A 16,999-nucleotide genomic window follows, 5' to 3' on the forward strand; every position below is an offset into this window, starting at 1 on the left:
CATTTGGACTGTTACATTCCCTATCTGCGCTGTGACATTTTCTATCTGCGTTGTGACATTTTCGGCCTATGCATTCATTTGGGCCGTTACATTCCCTATCTGTGCTGTGACATCTTCTATCTGTGTTGTTGTTATTCTTAACATCTGCATAATGCCTGGCTCTGCTGGATCTGGTACATCTGCGGAATCCGGAACAGTTTCTAGAGTTGACATATTTTCGTCTGTCGCTTGCGACTGAGTACCGCTAGTCGCTGCGAGTGCGGTATCTGTATCTGCAATGTTTTCTATCTCTGTATCAGGTATAGGTTGAGCAACTGATTCCTCATCTGACGAATTATTCACCGTTTTGGTTTGTGAGCCGGCCGCAGTGGCCGAGCGGTTGTAGGTGCGTCAATCTGGAACCGCGCGACCGCTACGGTCGCAGGTTCGAATCCTGCCTCGGGCATGGCTGTGTGTGATATCCTGAATTCAGTTAGGTTTAAGTAGTTCTAAGTTCTAGGGAACTGATGACCTCAGATGTTAAGTCCCATAGTACTCAGAGCCATTTGGTTTGTGATCTTAATTTCACCACAGCTGTATGTAATCGTAAACCAGCGTGCCGCCGAACTTCACTATTATTGCGGCTCGTACTACACGTAAACAAATCACAGATGATGTCGCGCTCTTTCGTGAAATTCAATGTGGTAAAATATGTCTCTGGTAAAACAGTAGACTGATAAATGACTTTTACGCGCGCAATCAATGAAAATGATCCGTCATCTTGTGACGCATTCACGTATATTTTACTAACAGCAATCTACAAATCAAAAAAATTGATATTTTGAAAAAAAAAAAAAAAAAAGAAAATGCGTGCTACGCTGTTATTTTCTTTTGCCAGTCGTTTTCTTAGTAGTCGGTTAAAAATTTGATGTTCCATAAGTTCCTCCCTTTTTCAAAATTTTTATTTTATGGATATATGTGAAATTTATAGCGTAACATGTAACAGAAACAATTGGTTATAGTCGCAATAATGGATGGGAAAAATTACTTAAATATTTCCACTTAAAATTTGTACTAAATTTTTCTGAAAATTAACATAACGTCATGGCACTCGGTCGCCATTTGTAACGCGCCCTCTTATATTATTATGTTTTGCTATAGTTATTGTTGGAAAAATCTTTATTCAGTCGGTCGTCGAAATTTTGAAATAAAAGTTATTGTGGATGTCGCGTAACAAATATTTCGCGTGGAGCGCTGTTACGACACAGGCAAAGCTCAATTGTGGAAGCTAAGCCACTGAATATTACAAATAATGTTATTAAAGAATACGGCCGACTGACTACATCAAATAAGAGGGCACGTACATTCGCGAATGAGTGGTCTGTGTAGGAAATGAGTCTTAAATATAGTTACCCTGGTACACACTCAAATGTATGCGAACATACGAACGGGATAGAGGCACGTACATTTTGAGTATACCATCCCCCGTGGCCTGGATAAAAAGAATTACGGTTAAATGCATTTCTTCATCTTAGAACATAAATGAAAAGAAAGACTGCAGGTTCTGAATGTCGCGGCAAATACATTGAAATTGACGGTAGCGGCCATGAAAGTAAAAAGATGAACACATTCACATACCTCTACTATTGAGCAATGTCACCGTGAAGATCGTCGCCTCCATCTAAATTCTGTGCATAAAATTAAAATAATGGTAATAATTTTCCAGAATTTCAGTAGCTGGGACCCATAGTATCATAAAAGACGAAATCGCTCTGCTTCAAAATCACTTTCATTATTTAACCCAATTTTATCATTAAGAAATGGCACAACACGTCTTAACACTAGGACAGGATAACAGCGAAAGGTAACTTATTCTAAAACTAATAAACGAAGAGCGTAAAGCTTATTTTGTTCAGCAAATGCTTTACGCATTAATCTCTGGTAGTTGAACTAGTGTCCACATATTCATTAAAAAAAAATTTATATAATTCCTTTACTAGAAGCCGCAGTAGGAAAGAGTGTGAGAACAAAGAGTGTGAGAACAACGTGTAATGTTGCGGAGAATGCTAAGAAAGCCAGACAGAGTGGTCAGAAAATTGTGACGCCAGGATAAAAGAGTCTGAGGAAGAAAATGAAGAGTCTCGACGGCTTTGGTAAGTCTTTAGTGAAAAGGAAGCTCTTGGAATATTACGACGTTAAAGAAGAAAAACCAACTCTTCGAAAGCCTTACAGTTGGGTGAAGGAGGATACAGAAGTTAATTTCACGGAAAAACGAAACACGTTCTGGAAAATTATGAAGGATATGTGGTCCCGTTTTTAAAAAAATAAAAAAAACGAACATTTCTGGTTGAGAGGGAGGAGATTGTAGCATGGCGTGCATGCTTTCTTAGAACGCTGAGCGAAAAGGAGAAAGGTGCGAAGAAACCCGTCGTGTATACGGATGAAACACGGGTGCGTACACACTATACTGTCAGTAAATGTTGGAAGCATAGTGACGTACCAGGTGTGCGAAAAAATGAAAGTTCTGTACAAACCACAATAGTGGTTCATGCGGGAGGAGAAATGGGGTTCCCTGAAGGTGTAGAGCTCATCTACGATTCGAGATCAACCTCGAAAGTTTCTCAAAACGAAATGAACAACAAAAATTACATAAAATAGTTACAAGAGCACTCAATACCAAATATTCCAGATGGAAGTATTGTGATATTAGACAATGCACCCTAGTGTTGGGTTCACGAAATAAAGCGCCTAACACGTCTTCTCGTAAAGCTGATACACAATCATGGCTGACTAAGCATAAAATTCCGTTGGATGCGGATTTAACACGCAACGAGCTCTTGGAAGTTGTAAAACGTTACAAACCTAAGCCAGAATTACAATAGATAGAATACTAAAAGAATCTGGGAAAGAACTTACAGTGTTACGCCTTCCACCCTACAACTGTGATGTGAACCCCGTCGAACTTAGCCGGAATTTAATGAAACAGAAGGATTCATCGGCCGGCCGAAGTGGCCGTGCGGTTAAAGGCGCTGCAGTCTGGAACCGCAGGACCGCTACGGTCGCAGGTTCGAATCCTGCCTCGGGCATGGATGTTTGTGATGTCCTTAGGTTAGTTAGGTTTAACTAGTTCTAAGTTCTAGGGGACTAATGACCTCAGCAGTTGAGTCCCATAGTGCTCAGAGCCATTTGAAGGATTCATCAAACGACGTCAGTAGCGTTACCCTTTCCCGACTTAAACAAATGACTACGGCTACAATACAGAGCATTGCGAAAGACTGCTGGAAGGAGAGGGAAAACTATTATGGACGAACACTGGTACAGAGACACACTGACGTACAAAGCTATTCAGAGCATAATTATTCAGCTTCAACAAGACAGTGACATTGAAATTTCGCGGTTCTGAGCATACACTACGTGACCAAAAGTATCCGGACACCTGGCTGAAAATTACTTACAAGTTCGTGGCGCCTCCATAGGTAATGCTGGAATTCAATATTGTGTTGGCCCACCCTTAGTCTTGATGACAGCTTCCACTCTCGCAGGCATACGTACAATCAGGTGCTGGAAGGTTTCTTGGGGAATGGCAGCCTATTATTCACGGAGTGCTGCACTGAGGAGAGGTATCGATGTCGGTCGGTCAGGCCTGGCACCAAGTCGGCGTTCCAAAACATCCCAAAGGTATTCTATAGGATTCAGATCAGGATTCTGTGCAGGCAAGTCCATTCCAAGCTGTGCATTATGAAGAGGTGCTCGATCGTGTTGAAAGATGCAATCGCCATCCCCGAATTGCTCTTCAACAGTGCGAAGCAAGAAGCTGCTTAAAACATCAATATAGGCCTGTGATGTGATAGTGCCACGCAAAACATCAAGGGGTTCAAGCCCCCTCCACGAAAAATACAACCACACCATAACACCACCATCTCTGACTTTTACTGTTGGCACTACACACACTGGCAGATGACGTTCACCAGGCATTCGCCATCGGATCGTCACATTGTGCACCGTGATTCGTCACTCCACACGTTTCTCCGCTGTTCAATCGTTCAATGTTTACGTTCCTTACACCAAGCGACGCGTCGTTTGGCATTTACCGGCGTGATATGTGGCTTATGAGCAGTCGCCCGCAGTTTCCTCACCTCCTGCCTAACTGTCATAGTACTTGCAGTAGATCCAGATGCAATTTGAAATTCCTGTGTGATGATCTGGATAGATGTCCGCCTATTATACATTAGGACCCTCTTCAACTGTCGGCAGTCTCTGTCAGTCAACAGACGAGTCGCCCTGTACGCTTTTGTGCTGTACGTGTCCCTTCACGTTTCCAATTCACTATCACACCGGAAACAATGGACTTAGGGATGTTTAGGAGTGTGGAAATCTCGTGTACAGACGTATGATACAAGTGACACCCAATCACCTGACTACATTCGAAGTCCACGAGTTCCACAGAGAACCCTATTCTGCGCTCTCTCGATGTCTAGTGACTACTGAGGTCGCTGTAGGTGGCAGCACAATGGACCTAATATGAAAAACGTATGTTTTGGGGGGGTGTCTGGATACATTTAATCACATGGTGTATATAGGATAAGGCAGATTCAGACTCGACAGAAACAGCTACTTCAGACATCAGTAACAGCTCTTACGAGTCAGCAGACGAGGGACAATTGTGTGCAGAAGAGCTAGGTGTTCAACTCTTAAAGATTGTTGAAAACATTGTAATAACTTTTTCACCAGGTCACTTTTTGTTCCTGTCTTTCTTTGTCCATTTGGTATCCTTGCGTATGTGACTAATTATTTTCATCTACCATAATATTTAAACTTTTGAAAATGCTGATGAACTGATTAAAAAACAAAGTAGAATAATCAGTCTCTACTGGTTGTGCAATGTGATTCAGGAATGTGTATTTTGCTACAAGACTTAATAATGCAGTGTCAAACTCATTTCGATAAAGATTTTAAAATAGTAACAATGTTCCAACACCTGACAAGATTTGAACCCACAAGCTCTTGCACAGGAAGCATACGTGTTATCCAGTGCGCTGCTTCAGCTGACGGGCTGTGTTCTGTACATTGATTGTATAGAGTCTCCTGCGGAATTCCGGAACTTTCTTTTTTTGTCCATTAATTGCAAACGGGGGCCCACTAGGGTGACTTACTCCAGGATATGACACATGGGACTCTAACCTGCACCACCGTATATATGGCGTCCATTGCCGATTCCCCTCCCCCCCCCCCCCCCTCCTCACTCCAGTGGGGACCTCTCTTTGTTAGTTATTAGATCGTACACAAAAATTTCATTTTCATTTCTTATGCTTTGCTGTAGAATAATGTATTAACAGTGAATGTATTTTTATCCGCTGCACGTCTAACTCAAGTTATTATATCCAAAAAACAGTTTTAAAAATGTTGCATGGTAGAAGAGCATATTAAAAGCGAATGTACCATTGTCTCCTAAACGCACGCATAACTGTGTTGTTCGACCGTAAAACAATAGTTGGTTTTCCACAAACAATTTTATTTACTCAATTGTAGATGAAAGCCACATTAGCATAAATAATAGTTTTAAAACAGAACAAACAAATGATAGCGATGGGCGTCAATAACTAATGAACAGATTTTTTTCTCGACTAGTTCCGGTTGAAAAAATACAGCATTTGTTGTGGGGCATCATGAAATATTCCCGCTTCAGCCCCTATATGTAGCTTCCAAAATGGCGTCTGCAACGGAGGTGCATTCCAAGCAGAGCGCTGTCATCAAGTCTCTTTTGGCGAAAAACCTGAGCACCGCAGGTATTCCTAGGCGCTTGTAGAATGTCTACGCTTGCGGAATGTCTACCCTTGCAGGATTCCTACGGAGTAACGGCATTGAACAATGTCACGGTGAGTCGTCGGGCGATGTGTGTGGTGCTGTCGCAACAAGACCTCTCAAACCTGTCTAATCTCCCGCGTGGCGGCCGGCCGTACACAGCTGTGACTTCTGTAATACTGGAAAATGCGGACACTTAATTGTGGTGATTGACAGATCACAATCACACACCTCACTGCACACTGGACGTCTCTGTTGGTGCGGCAAGACGTTCGCTCCGACGTCGCCATGCGAGCATACAGAATCTTCCAGTAAGATGGCGTAAATCTGTCGCATTGAACGAAGATCATGTTGAAAAATAAGATTCTGTAACTAAAATGATGGAGAATGTTATGAATATGCATTAAATGAGTATGTGCCAAGCGAGGTTGTAAGAGATGGAAAAGAGCCACTGTGGTACAACAACCGAGTTAGAAAACTGCAACCCATAAACACACAGACACTGCAACAATCATCTACCAAGATGTTGTGGCCAATATATAATGTCCGAGTATAATGACTTTTCTGGAGACTAGAAACCCACTCTGTAGGAAGCAGCATGGGTTTCGAAAAAGACGATCATGTGAAACACAGCTCGCGCTATTCATCCACGAGACTCAGAGGGCCATAGGCACGGGTTCCCAGGTAGATGCCGTGTTTCTTGACTTCCGCAAGGTGTTTGATACAGTTCCCCACAGTCGTTTAATGAAAAAAGTAAGAGCATATGGATTATCAGACGAATTGTGTGATTTGATTGAAGAATTCCTAGACAACAGAATGCAGCATGTGATTCTCAATGGAGAGAAGTCTTCCGAAGTAAGAGAGATTTCAGGTGTACCGCAGGGGAGTGTCGTAGGACCGTTGCTATTCACAATATATATAAATGACCTTGTGGATAACATCGGAAGTTCACTGAGGCTTTTTGCGGATGATGCTGTAGTATATCGAGAGGTTGTAACAATGGAAAATTGTACTGAAATGCAGGAGGATCTGGAGCGAATTGACGCAAACGTGCAGAGAATGGCAATTGAATCTCAATGCAGACAAGTGTAATGTGCTGCGAATACATAGAAAGAAAGATCCTTTATCATTTACCTACAATATAGCAGGTCAGCAACTGGAAGGAGTTAATTCTGTGAATTATCTGGGACTATCCTTTATCATTTACCTACAATATAGCAGGTCAGCAACTGGAAGGAGTTAATTCTGTGAATTATCTGGGAGTAGGCATTAGGAGTGATTTAAAATGGAATGACCATAAAAAATTAATCGCCGGTGAAGCAGATGCCAGACTGAGATTCATTGAAAGAATCCTAAGGAAATGCAGTCCGAAAACAAAGGAAGTAGGTTACAGTACACTTGGTCGCCCACTGCTTGAATTCTGCTCACCGGTGTGGGATCCGTACCAGATAGAGTTGATAGAAGAGATAGAGAAGATCCAACGGAGAGCAGCGCGGTTTGTTACAGGATCATTTAGTGACCGCGAAAGCGTTACGGAGATGATAGATAAACTCCAGTGGAAGACTCTGCAAGAGAGACGCTCAGTAGCTCGGTACAGGCTTTCGTTGAAGTTTCGAGAACATACCTTCACCGAGGAGTCAAGCAGTATATTGCTCCCTCCTACGTATATCTCACGAAGAGACCACGAGGATAAAATCAGAGAGATTAGAGCCCACACAGAGGCATACCGACAATCTTTCTTTCCACAAACAATACGAGACTGGAATAGAAGGGAGAACCGATAGAGGTACTCCGCCACACACCGTCAAGTTGCTTGCAGATTATGGATGTAGATGTAAAAGTATTGCAATCCTCAATAAAACCAGCCTGCTTAAAGCAATTTATTTTACTACTTATTGAACGCGCCTCGTAGATAAGGACAAGTATTTGAGTTTATATTTTATGTGTTTTTTTTTTCTCATCAGTGTATCTAGAGCACCTTTAGCGAATTATGATGATTTTATCCTAAAATAAATGTAGAAACAGCTCTACAACACCTCATTAACACATTTCGTTACAGTGTAAGTTGGGAAGAATGGAAGAAGCTTTAGGACGTAATGTGTCAATGACAAAGTTGTCATCAGAGACGGAGCACATCTGCGGACTGGGTAAGGAAGAGCAGCGAAATGAGCTCTGATGTTTTTAGGAGAAAAATATCGGAATTCGTCTTAAACTGTTTAGTGAAATCTTAGGAAACACAAACGTGGATGGTCGTATGTGGTTTAGAAAGTCACTCCTTCGGAACCCAAGTCTAGTATTCAGTAAATCAGTCTGTTCACTTACAAATCCAGAAAAGGGTTTATAGTTCTTCATAAAGTAAGAAGTCATTTTGAATATAAAATTGTTAAAGATCCATGTTAAAGGTGATGAAATACTAATTTGTCAAACGCAATAGTATCTTCATTTCCGAAATACTGTTGAACATGAAATCAGTGTCTGTTTTTGCAAATTAATTTACTTTAATTGAGAATCGGTTTTGTTGGATACTTAATCGAATGAGTTAGTAAATAAGCTTACAAATCGAAATAAATTGCGGTATATCATATACCCACAGCAGATATTTGATGTAGATCAAGGACTTGAATAATCTCTATAAAATCATGTCACATTTAGTAAGAGATATCACTGGTGAATTCGAAGAATGACCTTCAAGTTTTCATTCACAAGGCACTTTCAAGAGAAGGTAGACATGATGCATTTGTTATTCTGCCCTGTATACACATCTATGATTCTTTAATTTAATGAGAATTTTCTATATCTTTTACTGATGTGCTGTGCTGTTTATTAAGACATTCTCCAGTCCAGTTCAAGTGTACTTTACAGGAAATTTCAAAGACAAGAGCTAACATTAGTAAGGATTGGTACGGATTACACAAAGTTACTTCTAAGAAATCTTACTGTAGGATGTTTACAGAAAGAAAAAAACTACATATCATTATTTACAGTGAGATGAGGAAAGATTTAATAAGGTGCAATGATAGTCCATTTATGATATGGAAAATTTATGAATGAAAAAGTGGGGCACAGTGCCAAATCAGAAATGCGGCCAGCTACTAGCAACGAAAATTAAAATCGTGGATGTCAATTTCTCTGACATGAGATTCTTGTAGGAAGAAATTGAATGTTCCTTTTGACGCCCCAAGTTGCCATATTTTTCATTTGATATCTCTAGTGAATTTACTATTCAATGTATTTATCTGTATATTGTGAACGTGCAGCCATATTTCGATACATATTATGTTGTCTCATACTTTCAATGGTGCAAATATATCCTAATAATAATGGCTGTAAAGGTTAATGAAACAAAACTGTAGTGTTAAGCTCCTGAAAGATCAGTGCCAATAGAATAGAAATAATGATCTGCAAAAAATCATGTCAATTTCTCTGACATGAGATTCTTGTAGGAAGAAATTGAATGTTCCTTTTGACGCCCCAAGTTGCCATATTTTTCATTTGATATCTCTAGTTAATTTACTATTCAATGTATTTATCTGTATATTGTGAACGTGCAGCCATATTTCGATACATATTATGTTGTATTACCTTTAGTCTCATACTTTCAATAGTGCAAATATATCCTAATAATAATGGCTGTAAAGGTCAATGAAACAAAACTGTAGTGTTAAGCTCCTGAAAGATCAGTGCCAATAGAATAGAAATAATGATCTGCAAAAAATCATGCTATTGGCCAAAAGAAGAGAAGAAGAAGATTGTTTGTAGGCTACGTTGAATCTGGTTGACTAATCTTCTGGTACAGTGAATGCATTGGTGTTGATTCCAATGAATGCAGTAACGAGCCTGGAAACGCAAGTAGTGGCTGATTGGGAACTTTGGCTGGTTGGGAACTTTGGCTGTCCAGGATGATTACTCTACCGGAAATACAATCGCCGTTTCAAGGAAGAAGTGAAGCAGGGTTCCTGAATCTTGTTATGTAACTCTGGATTATGAGGGATGTGCGAGCGAAACTGTTCGCTCACGATGCGGTTCACGTCTGTGAGCAGCGACACTAAGTCCTTAGTTCTGCCGTGGGCCTCCAGTTGGGCGCACAGGGTCTGCACATACCATGCACCATTTTGTAGGTTGCGGTATGACAGTGAACCTGTAACATTTCAAAGGATTCACAGTAAGGCGACAGATACTTACGTAATAAGAAAGATACTGTGCACAATGGACACTCTTACTCAAAAAATTACGCATAACGGAGGTTTCAAAGATGATCCAACAAACGTTTGTAAATATTGAACAAGTTTCAAATAAATGAAAAATTGTAATATATACAGAAGAACGTACAAGGAATGGTAATGATGGTTGCCGAAGTTGTAAGTAATTCATATCCTTTCTTGTGTTGATGCTGCCACTTCTTCACTACCACCACTGTTCTTTCTTGTGTCACACTGAGAACAATATTTGCCCATTACTTGAAATCTAAGATTTCCCCTGTATCCACACCATGAAGTCATGTACGGCCCCACTTCGTCACAAGAGACGCATAGATCTGTCTTCACTACACAGTGTTCTTCTTCCCCTTCATTGTTGATATCTACAGTTTCCTCAACAGCTGCTTTCTTGTCCTGCTTGCACTCAACTTCAAGAGCACTGAGGAGTGTTCTTTTGGAATAACTGAATCTAGTAACTGGTACAGGCAAGCTCATGAAGCCACAAAACAAATTTTCGCCTTCTCTGCCTACACCTAAGCATCTCAAGGCGTAACACAATCTTGTATTCGTCTCATACATCTTCTCATGGAGAGAAGAACTCTCAAACTAAACTTAATATTTACAAACTTTACACAAAATATATTTATTACTTACAATGACAATTCTTTCACAATTTCTACATGCACGTGAAACATTAATCATATAGACAAGTATTTCTAAGTCAATTAACCTAAATCGACTGGAAAATTCGTCGTTGGCACTGTACACAGCGTCATAAATTCCTTCACAAATTTTCTTATTCGATGAACTCAGTGATTTTGCCAAAAATTGTTCTTCACGCTTAGGAGCAGCATCTGCAACACTGTTATTTAAATATCCTGTAGCTTCTACAAGTGAAATTCGAAAGTCCCTTACTTTTATGTCCCATTTCTAGCAAAGCAGATTGTTATATGCAAAACTAAAAACTGAAATAAGTTTGTAGCACGTACTATTCAAAAAAAGCATGTTGTAAACAAAGAAACAAGCAAAGATAATTTTCTCACAGCCTTCTAGACTCATCTGCAGTTCGTTTCAGTTGTGTAAACAAAAAATTAATGTACAAAAAAATTCTAGAGTAGAGAAGTTGTGGATCACAGCATAAAAAGAAAAGGCGTGGCATGCACAGATGCCGAAACATACTTTTACAAAAGATATTTCTAATCAGAATTCGATTATGAAACTCTGCATGTTATTCTAAAAGAATCAATCTAATAAATTATGCAATAAAAAACTTTTGCCCTAAATCTGCTCTCAAGAATTATATGCATATTACAAAGCTATATACCCAGGTTGGATTCTCAAAATTTTGTGAATTGTGGCCAAAGCACTGTGTTCATGCCAATGACAGTGGACTCAATGCCGTTAGTTCGTGCGTCACACTACGCTATGTTAAAGGTTGAGGGGTGTAAACTGAAAGAACTAATAAAGTGTGAAGAAGGCACATTACCATCATGTAAGCACTGTGTGGCATTTGTTCCACACAATCCTGCACTTCCAGTATGTTTCTTAGGTGCATATCCCTATTGTACAAGTTTGGCTAAATGGACTGATTACCTGTTTGAATTTTTTGATACAAATTGCATTGATGAAATTACATACACGTGTTGGTTAACCACAGATAGGGTAGTTCTAGAGATATAACAAAATCAAGAGATAATTTCATTGAGGCGTTTGCATCATGTTTACAACAACTCCTGCTACACGTATGTATCATCCAGCATCAGTGACAGATCTTTAATATCACTAAAGAAGAACTCAAAGTAAATGAATATCTTGTTGATTGTGATTTTGCAGAGAATTACTCTGTCACCACTAAGGATGAAGTGCAGGGATTTCACTGGAACAGCTCACAGGTTACAATTCACCCATTTATAGGTTACAACAGACACTAATTAAATACTCCATGTATCATACAGGGTGATAATTACTGAACTATATGGAATAAAATCGTTATAACTTTTGAACGTTTTGGGTTAGGACGTTCAAATTGCATGGTTGGCCGTGGGGCATGAAGGGAATTAGCAAGCGAATGCACACGCGCTTTGTTGTTGTCAGCCATTTGCTTGTGAAAATGTCACAGTACAGCTTGGCTCAGCGTATAGCGCATGCAAAGGCCTACTATGCGAGCAATAACAGCCAAACTGCGGCTCAAAGGAAGTTTGCGAGCGTGTGCAAGCTGAAGATAACTCGCCAAGTGTGCTAACAATCAAGAATTTAATTCACAATGAGAGAACGGGTAGTGTTTGTGATGGCAGTATCGGCCATTTTACGTCCAAAAACCATTAAATCACCTGAAAACATCGATAAGACAGGCGCTGTGTTTCAGACCAGCCCCAGGAAATCGATCAAACAATTTCAACAACAGATGGTAATCAACAGGGAGATACTGCGACAAATTATTATTGTAGACCTGCATCTCTACCCATATAAAATTCAAACCCATCAGCCATTAGGCCCCAGCGCTATGGAACAGCGGTTATGTTTCTCTAACACTATCGTCCACAGAATTGATGAACAGGTCTAAGATGAGAATACCTTTGGGTTTAACGATGAAGCCCACTTTTATTTGGATGGGTTCATCAATAAGCAAAATTGGCGCATTTGGGGGACTGAGAATCCGCATTTTGTGATCGAGAAGTCTCTTCACCCTTAATGGGCGACTGTGTGGTGTGCATATTCGGTCACAGAATTATCGGTGTGATACTCTTAGATGGCATGGTGGCTACTGAACAGTACGTGAAGGTTTCAGGAGATGATTTCATTCCCATTATCCAAAGTGCCCCTGATTTCGACAAGATGTGGTTCATGCAAGACGGAGATCGATCCCATCGAAGCAGGAGAGTGTTTAATGTCCTGGAGGAGCACTTCGGGAACTGCATTCTGACTTTGGGGTGCGCAGAGACTACTGGCATGAGCCTCGATTGGCCACAATTTTCTCCGGATCTGAACACATGCAACTCCTTTTTGTGTGGCTATATTAAACGTAAGAAATACAGCAATAATCCCAAACCCATTGCTGAGCTGAAAACAGCCAGACAGGAGGTCATCGACAGCATCGACATTCCGACACTTCAGCGAGCCATGGAAAAATTCGCTATTCGCCTGCACCTCATCATCCCCATTGACGGCAGTCATATCGACCATGTCATCACCTAAATCCGAATATCTATAGGGATGTGTACATGTTGAAGGAAATGTGTGCACGGCGTAGTTTTTAACTAACTTCTGTGTTTTTCCATATAGTTCAATAATTGCCACCCTGTATGTGCAAATATATGATTGCGTTCAGGATGATACAGTATCTGTGTGTTGTACGCGCAAACAAAGTTGACACTCGGCGCAGCAGCTGATGGGAGCGAAAGCAAAGGTATTTCCCATTTACAGCCGCTCCCATCAGCCAGCGCGCCGAGTGCCAACTTTGTTTGCGCGTTTAATATTCTTTCCAGTAAAATTTCATCCATTTTTTAAAATGTCACTTTCCAACTTCAAAGCACGTTTACCACTTTACAGATGAAAATGCTGTCCTGCACAAAAACGGAAAGAATACCATGAATCTGTCGCACCATCAAGAAGATTTTGAATGGCATTTTTTGCAACAGCACATGGAAAAGGACCTTGAGCTGCGGACGCAGGGGCTGTGAAAAGATTAACCACACTTTCCAGCTTCAAGAGATATGGTGAAAACCAAATGCCGGCCGGAATGGCCGTGCGGTTCTAGGCGCTGCAATCTGGAACCGAGCGACCGCTACGGTCGCAGGTTCGAATCCTGCCACGGGCATGGATGTGTATGATGTCCTTAGGTTAGTTAGGTTTAATTAGTTCTAAGTTCTAGGCGACTGATGACCTCAGAAGTTAAGTCATATAGTGCTCAGAGCCATTTGAACCATTTGAAAACCAAATTTTGAAACCACAATAGTTGTTCCGCTGTCGCAAAGAAAACATTCCTTCATGTGTCTTCGGCTACATATCAGTTTACCATCATGTCTACGACATTTCCAAGCTGAAAAAAAAAAAAAAAAAAAAATGTTTCAGGAATACAAGTATGATTCCGTGTACCCATAAACTTCACTGCGTGACGACTACTGACAAAGGTATAGTAAAAACAAACACATATTCTACTTTTATAGAGAGCAGAGAGGAATCAGTGACTGCTCTTTGGAAAGAAATGCTGTTAACAGGCAGCCTATTTGTATGGTTGCATACTTTTTACAAATTTATGAAAAAACGGATGAAGTATAGGCCAAGTTCTTGCATCCACATGGATCATCTCCATCATTTGAGTTTCCTGCCACACCAAAAACTTGTGTTATCAGAAGATGTGACTTTCTTAGAAGACTACTAGAAGAACATAATCTTTCCCTGCATCAATCCGGTGAACATTAAAGATTTAATTGGAGATTCGTGAAAACAAGATGTAACCACTTTCATTGCCTTTTCACTGAAGAGCTCTACAATATAAATCAGTCATAATACCACTAAATTAATATAAACCTTCTTTTTATATGAATTTACTTATGAACTGTATTTTTTAATAATTTGTTTTTCATATTTATGTGCTACCTCCTGCATTTTGCATTTTGATAGAGTACTAATGTCGACAAAATAAATTTTTTGGCAAGATATTTTGATGTGCCATTTTCGTATTTACCATGTTTAAAGTAGTATATTGCAGTAATAGAACATTTATCTTAAAAAAAGTTGAAGGTGGGGTCTTTTGAAATATTAAAGGTCAAAAGTCAAGGGCAGTTACCTTGAATATGAAAATTCTTAGAAACCTTCAAGGTTGCATATTAGTGTAAAGACCTACTCGTTGACTTTTCAGGGATACAAGTTTCATTGCTGTATCTGGATAGAATCATGAATATAGACATTTATTTTGAAACAGACACAGGTAAATTTCACAGTATTCCCAAGACTTGCAGACTTGTATCTTTCTTCACAGTTATCATACACCTCTGCAAACTAGTAGCTCTCCATTTCTTATCTGGATCGTTGGATGCATCAAATTTGAAAGAAATCTGAGATTGTCAGGTTGAAAATGTTACTTTTCTGCTTTGAATTAACGTGGAACTCCCCACAAATGGAAATGTAAGACACAGGGGAAGGAAATATCCTTTGAACAGACAAGGCTCATGTTATTTCGCATGATGCTGTGAATGCACAGAACTGTCATAAATAAAGTTCTTCTCTACCATATGTTGTGCAGGGCAGGAACATCCACTGCACTTAGCTTATGTGACTGCCCATCATAGGGCTAATGATGAGCAACCTTTAGCTGAGAAATGAACTTCTCAGACTAGCAGACAGACATTAAGATAATGACCTACCTTCAGATGTGGAGTACGATATGAGGACATCACCATATGTATTAACAGGGCCTCTGAAGATACCACTCTCAGAAGCCTCCCTTTCCATACTCATCTGCAACAGAAAGACATACTTAATTAGGTTTCAGATTTCGGTAAATTACTGTACATTTGATGTTCTCAATTAATAGGGAAAACTAACATTGTTGAAAGTATCTGTAAACAAAAGTGAAGATGTTCCAGTAAATATGGGTCTGCAGTATAATTGTGAATGTGTGGCTACAAGCCACTATTCTCTTGTTTTGCTGTAAATATCAAATGGTTTATTCATTGCACTTAATAAATAGTCTGCAATAGTAGACAGCAGTGAGAGAATGAGCCCAAATCGCTGACTCATTAACTTTCAGCACTTTTTGACTACTGTCATATTATAGCTTTACATGTCATATTGAAAGCCACTGTTGACACATGGAAAGGCCATCCAGGGGAGGGAACAGGAGTGCATGGTGAGATCATACATTATGAATCGAACTCCCTCTCACCCTCCCCCCCAGTTTGCTCTCACCAAATAGGAATCATTCAAGTTCTGTGCTCTGTGGGGAGATGATCCTTTGATCAATTTTTTTTTTTTTTATTACTGTAAGAAAATTACATTTCAAAAATTATCCACATGAATAGAGGTGTCACAACATGACACTTACACAGAGAGATATTAAAATTGTATTCCAGCAATCAATGTGTGTTGTATCAAAACAAAGGGTGGCTATAGCCAAACTTACACATAATTTAATTATGCTGTGTGGAAGTCATGGAATTTCCACTGCTTGAAGATCACACATTCTCAACAGCGCCAAATCATGTTCTTCACCCTTGGTATGCAAAGAGGAGCAGTACTGTTGCTGTTGTTTCACCAAATGGCAAACAGTCTGAACACCATTCCTATAATCTTTGGTGCCCATATAGAAATGTACGTGTTTGTATTAGGACCTATTAATGTTTCCCGATATTTACATAACCAATACATATCATATAAATACACATACAAATGGCATATATTCAAACACTCTTCTGATATAATTATGTGCATGTCTGTACTCCAAATTGCTGGCCAAGATGATATGAATGTGTGCTGAGCGCCAGTCCACATGTACCATCCTTGACGCATGATGCATATCACGAGGCAGAGATAAGGACGCTGTGCAGTGCCTCAGGAGAGAAGGAACAAAATTATTTTACATTAATAACAAAAAATATTCCTGCTAAACTACATTTTAACATTTATCGATACATCTCTCACACAGGCTAACCATGACATAATATTATTTATGGTTATCTACAACTTAAACAAGAGCTCCTGTAAACATGTTGGCTTGGATATGGTGCACAAAACTCCTCATACATCAGAAGAAACCATCACTCAGCAATGCTAATCACTTTTATTATCGATGCAAGAACAAAATGAAATGTATGAATTAAATCTAGGCATACAACTGCGATCTTACTCAAGTCTCTTCATATACCTTGCTATATGCAAGAGATTATAAAGGAAGAAGTGTAGCTGTAAAAGCCCCATGCATGCTAATGTAATTGCATATTCCCCACCATGACTGACTAGATGAAGTAGCCCTGTCACAACGGCCTTGTAGTAACCAACTGGTCCTACATTTATACTGAAAA

General features: G+C 39.8%; 1 protein-coding gene across 5 annotated transcripts in view; it reads right to left on the reverse strand.

Moving 5' to 3' along the window:
• Positions 1–8,321: 8,321 nt before the first annotated feature.
• Positions 8,322–16,999, reverse strand: part of LOC126244356 (caspase-1-like) — a 197,927-nt gene continuing 189,249 nt past the window's right edge. For 2 of the 5 annotated variants that reach the window (XM_049948232.1, XM_049948233.1), the window contains exons 7-8: positions 15,344–15,437; positions 8,322–9,919 (exon numbers count right to left, since the gene is read on the reverse strand). In XM_049948232.1, coding sequence (XP_049804189.1) covers positions 9,690–9,919; positions 15,344–15,437 — 324 coding nt within the window. In that variant the 3' untranslated portion in view covers positions 8,322–9,689. Of the gene's footprint in view, positions 9,920–10,674; positions 10,840–15,343; positions 15,438–16,999 lie in introns of those variants that run through there. The other 3 variants (XM_049948231.1, XM_049948234.1, XM_049948235.1) reach the window with 3 other exon arrangements.

The sequence above is a fragment of the Schistocerca nitens genome, chromosome 1 (assembly GCF_023898315.1).
Source record: "Schistocerca nitens isolate TAMUIC-IGC-003100 chromosome 1, iqSchNite1.1, whole genome shotgun sequence".
Taxonomy (NCBI): domain Eukaryota; kingdom Metazoa; phylum Arthropoda; class Insecta; order Orthoptera; family Acrididae; genus Schistocerca; species Schistocerca nitens.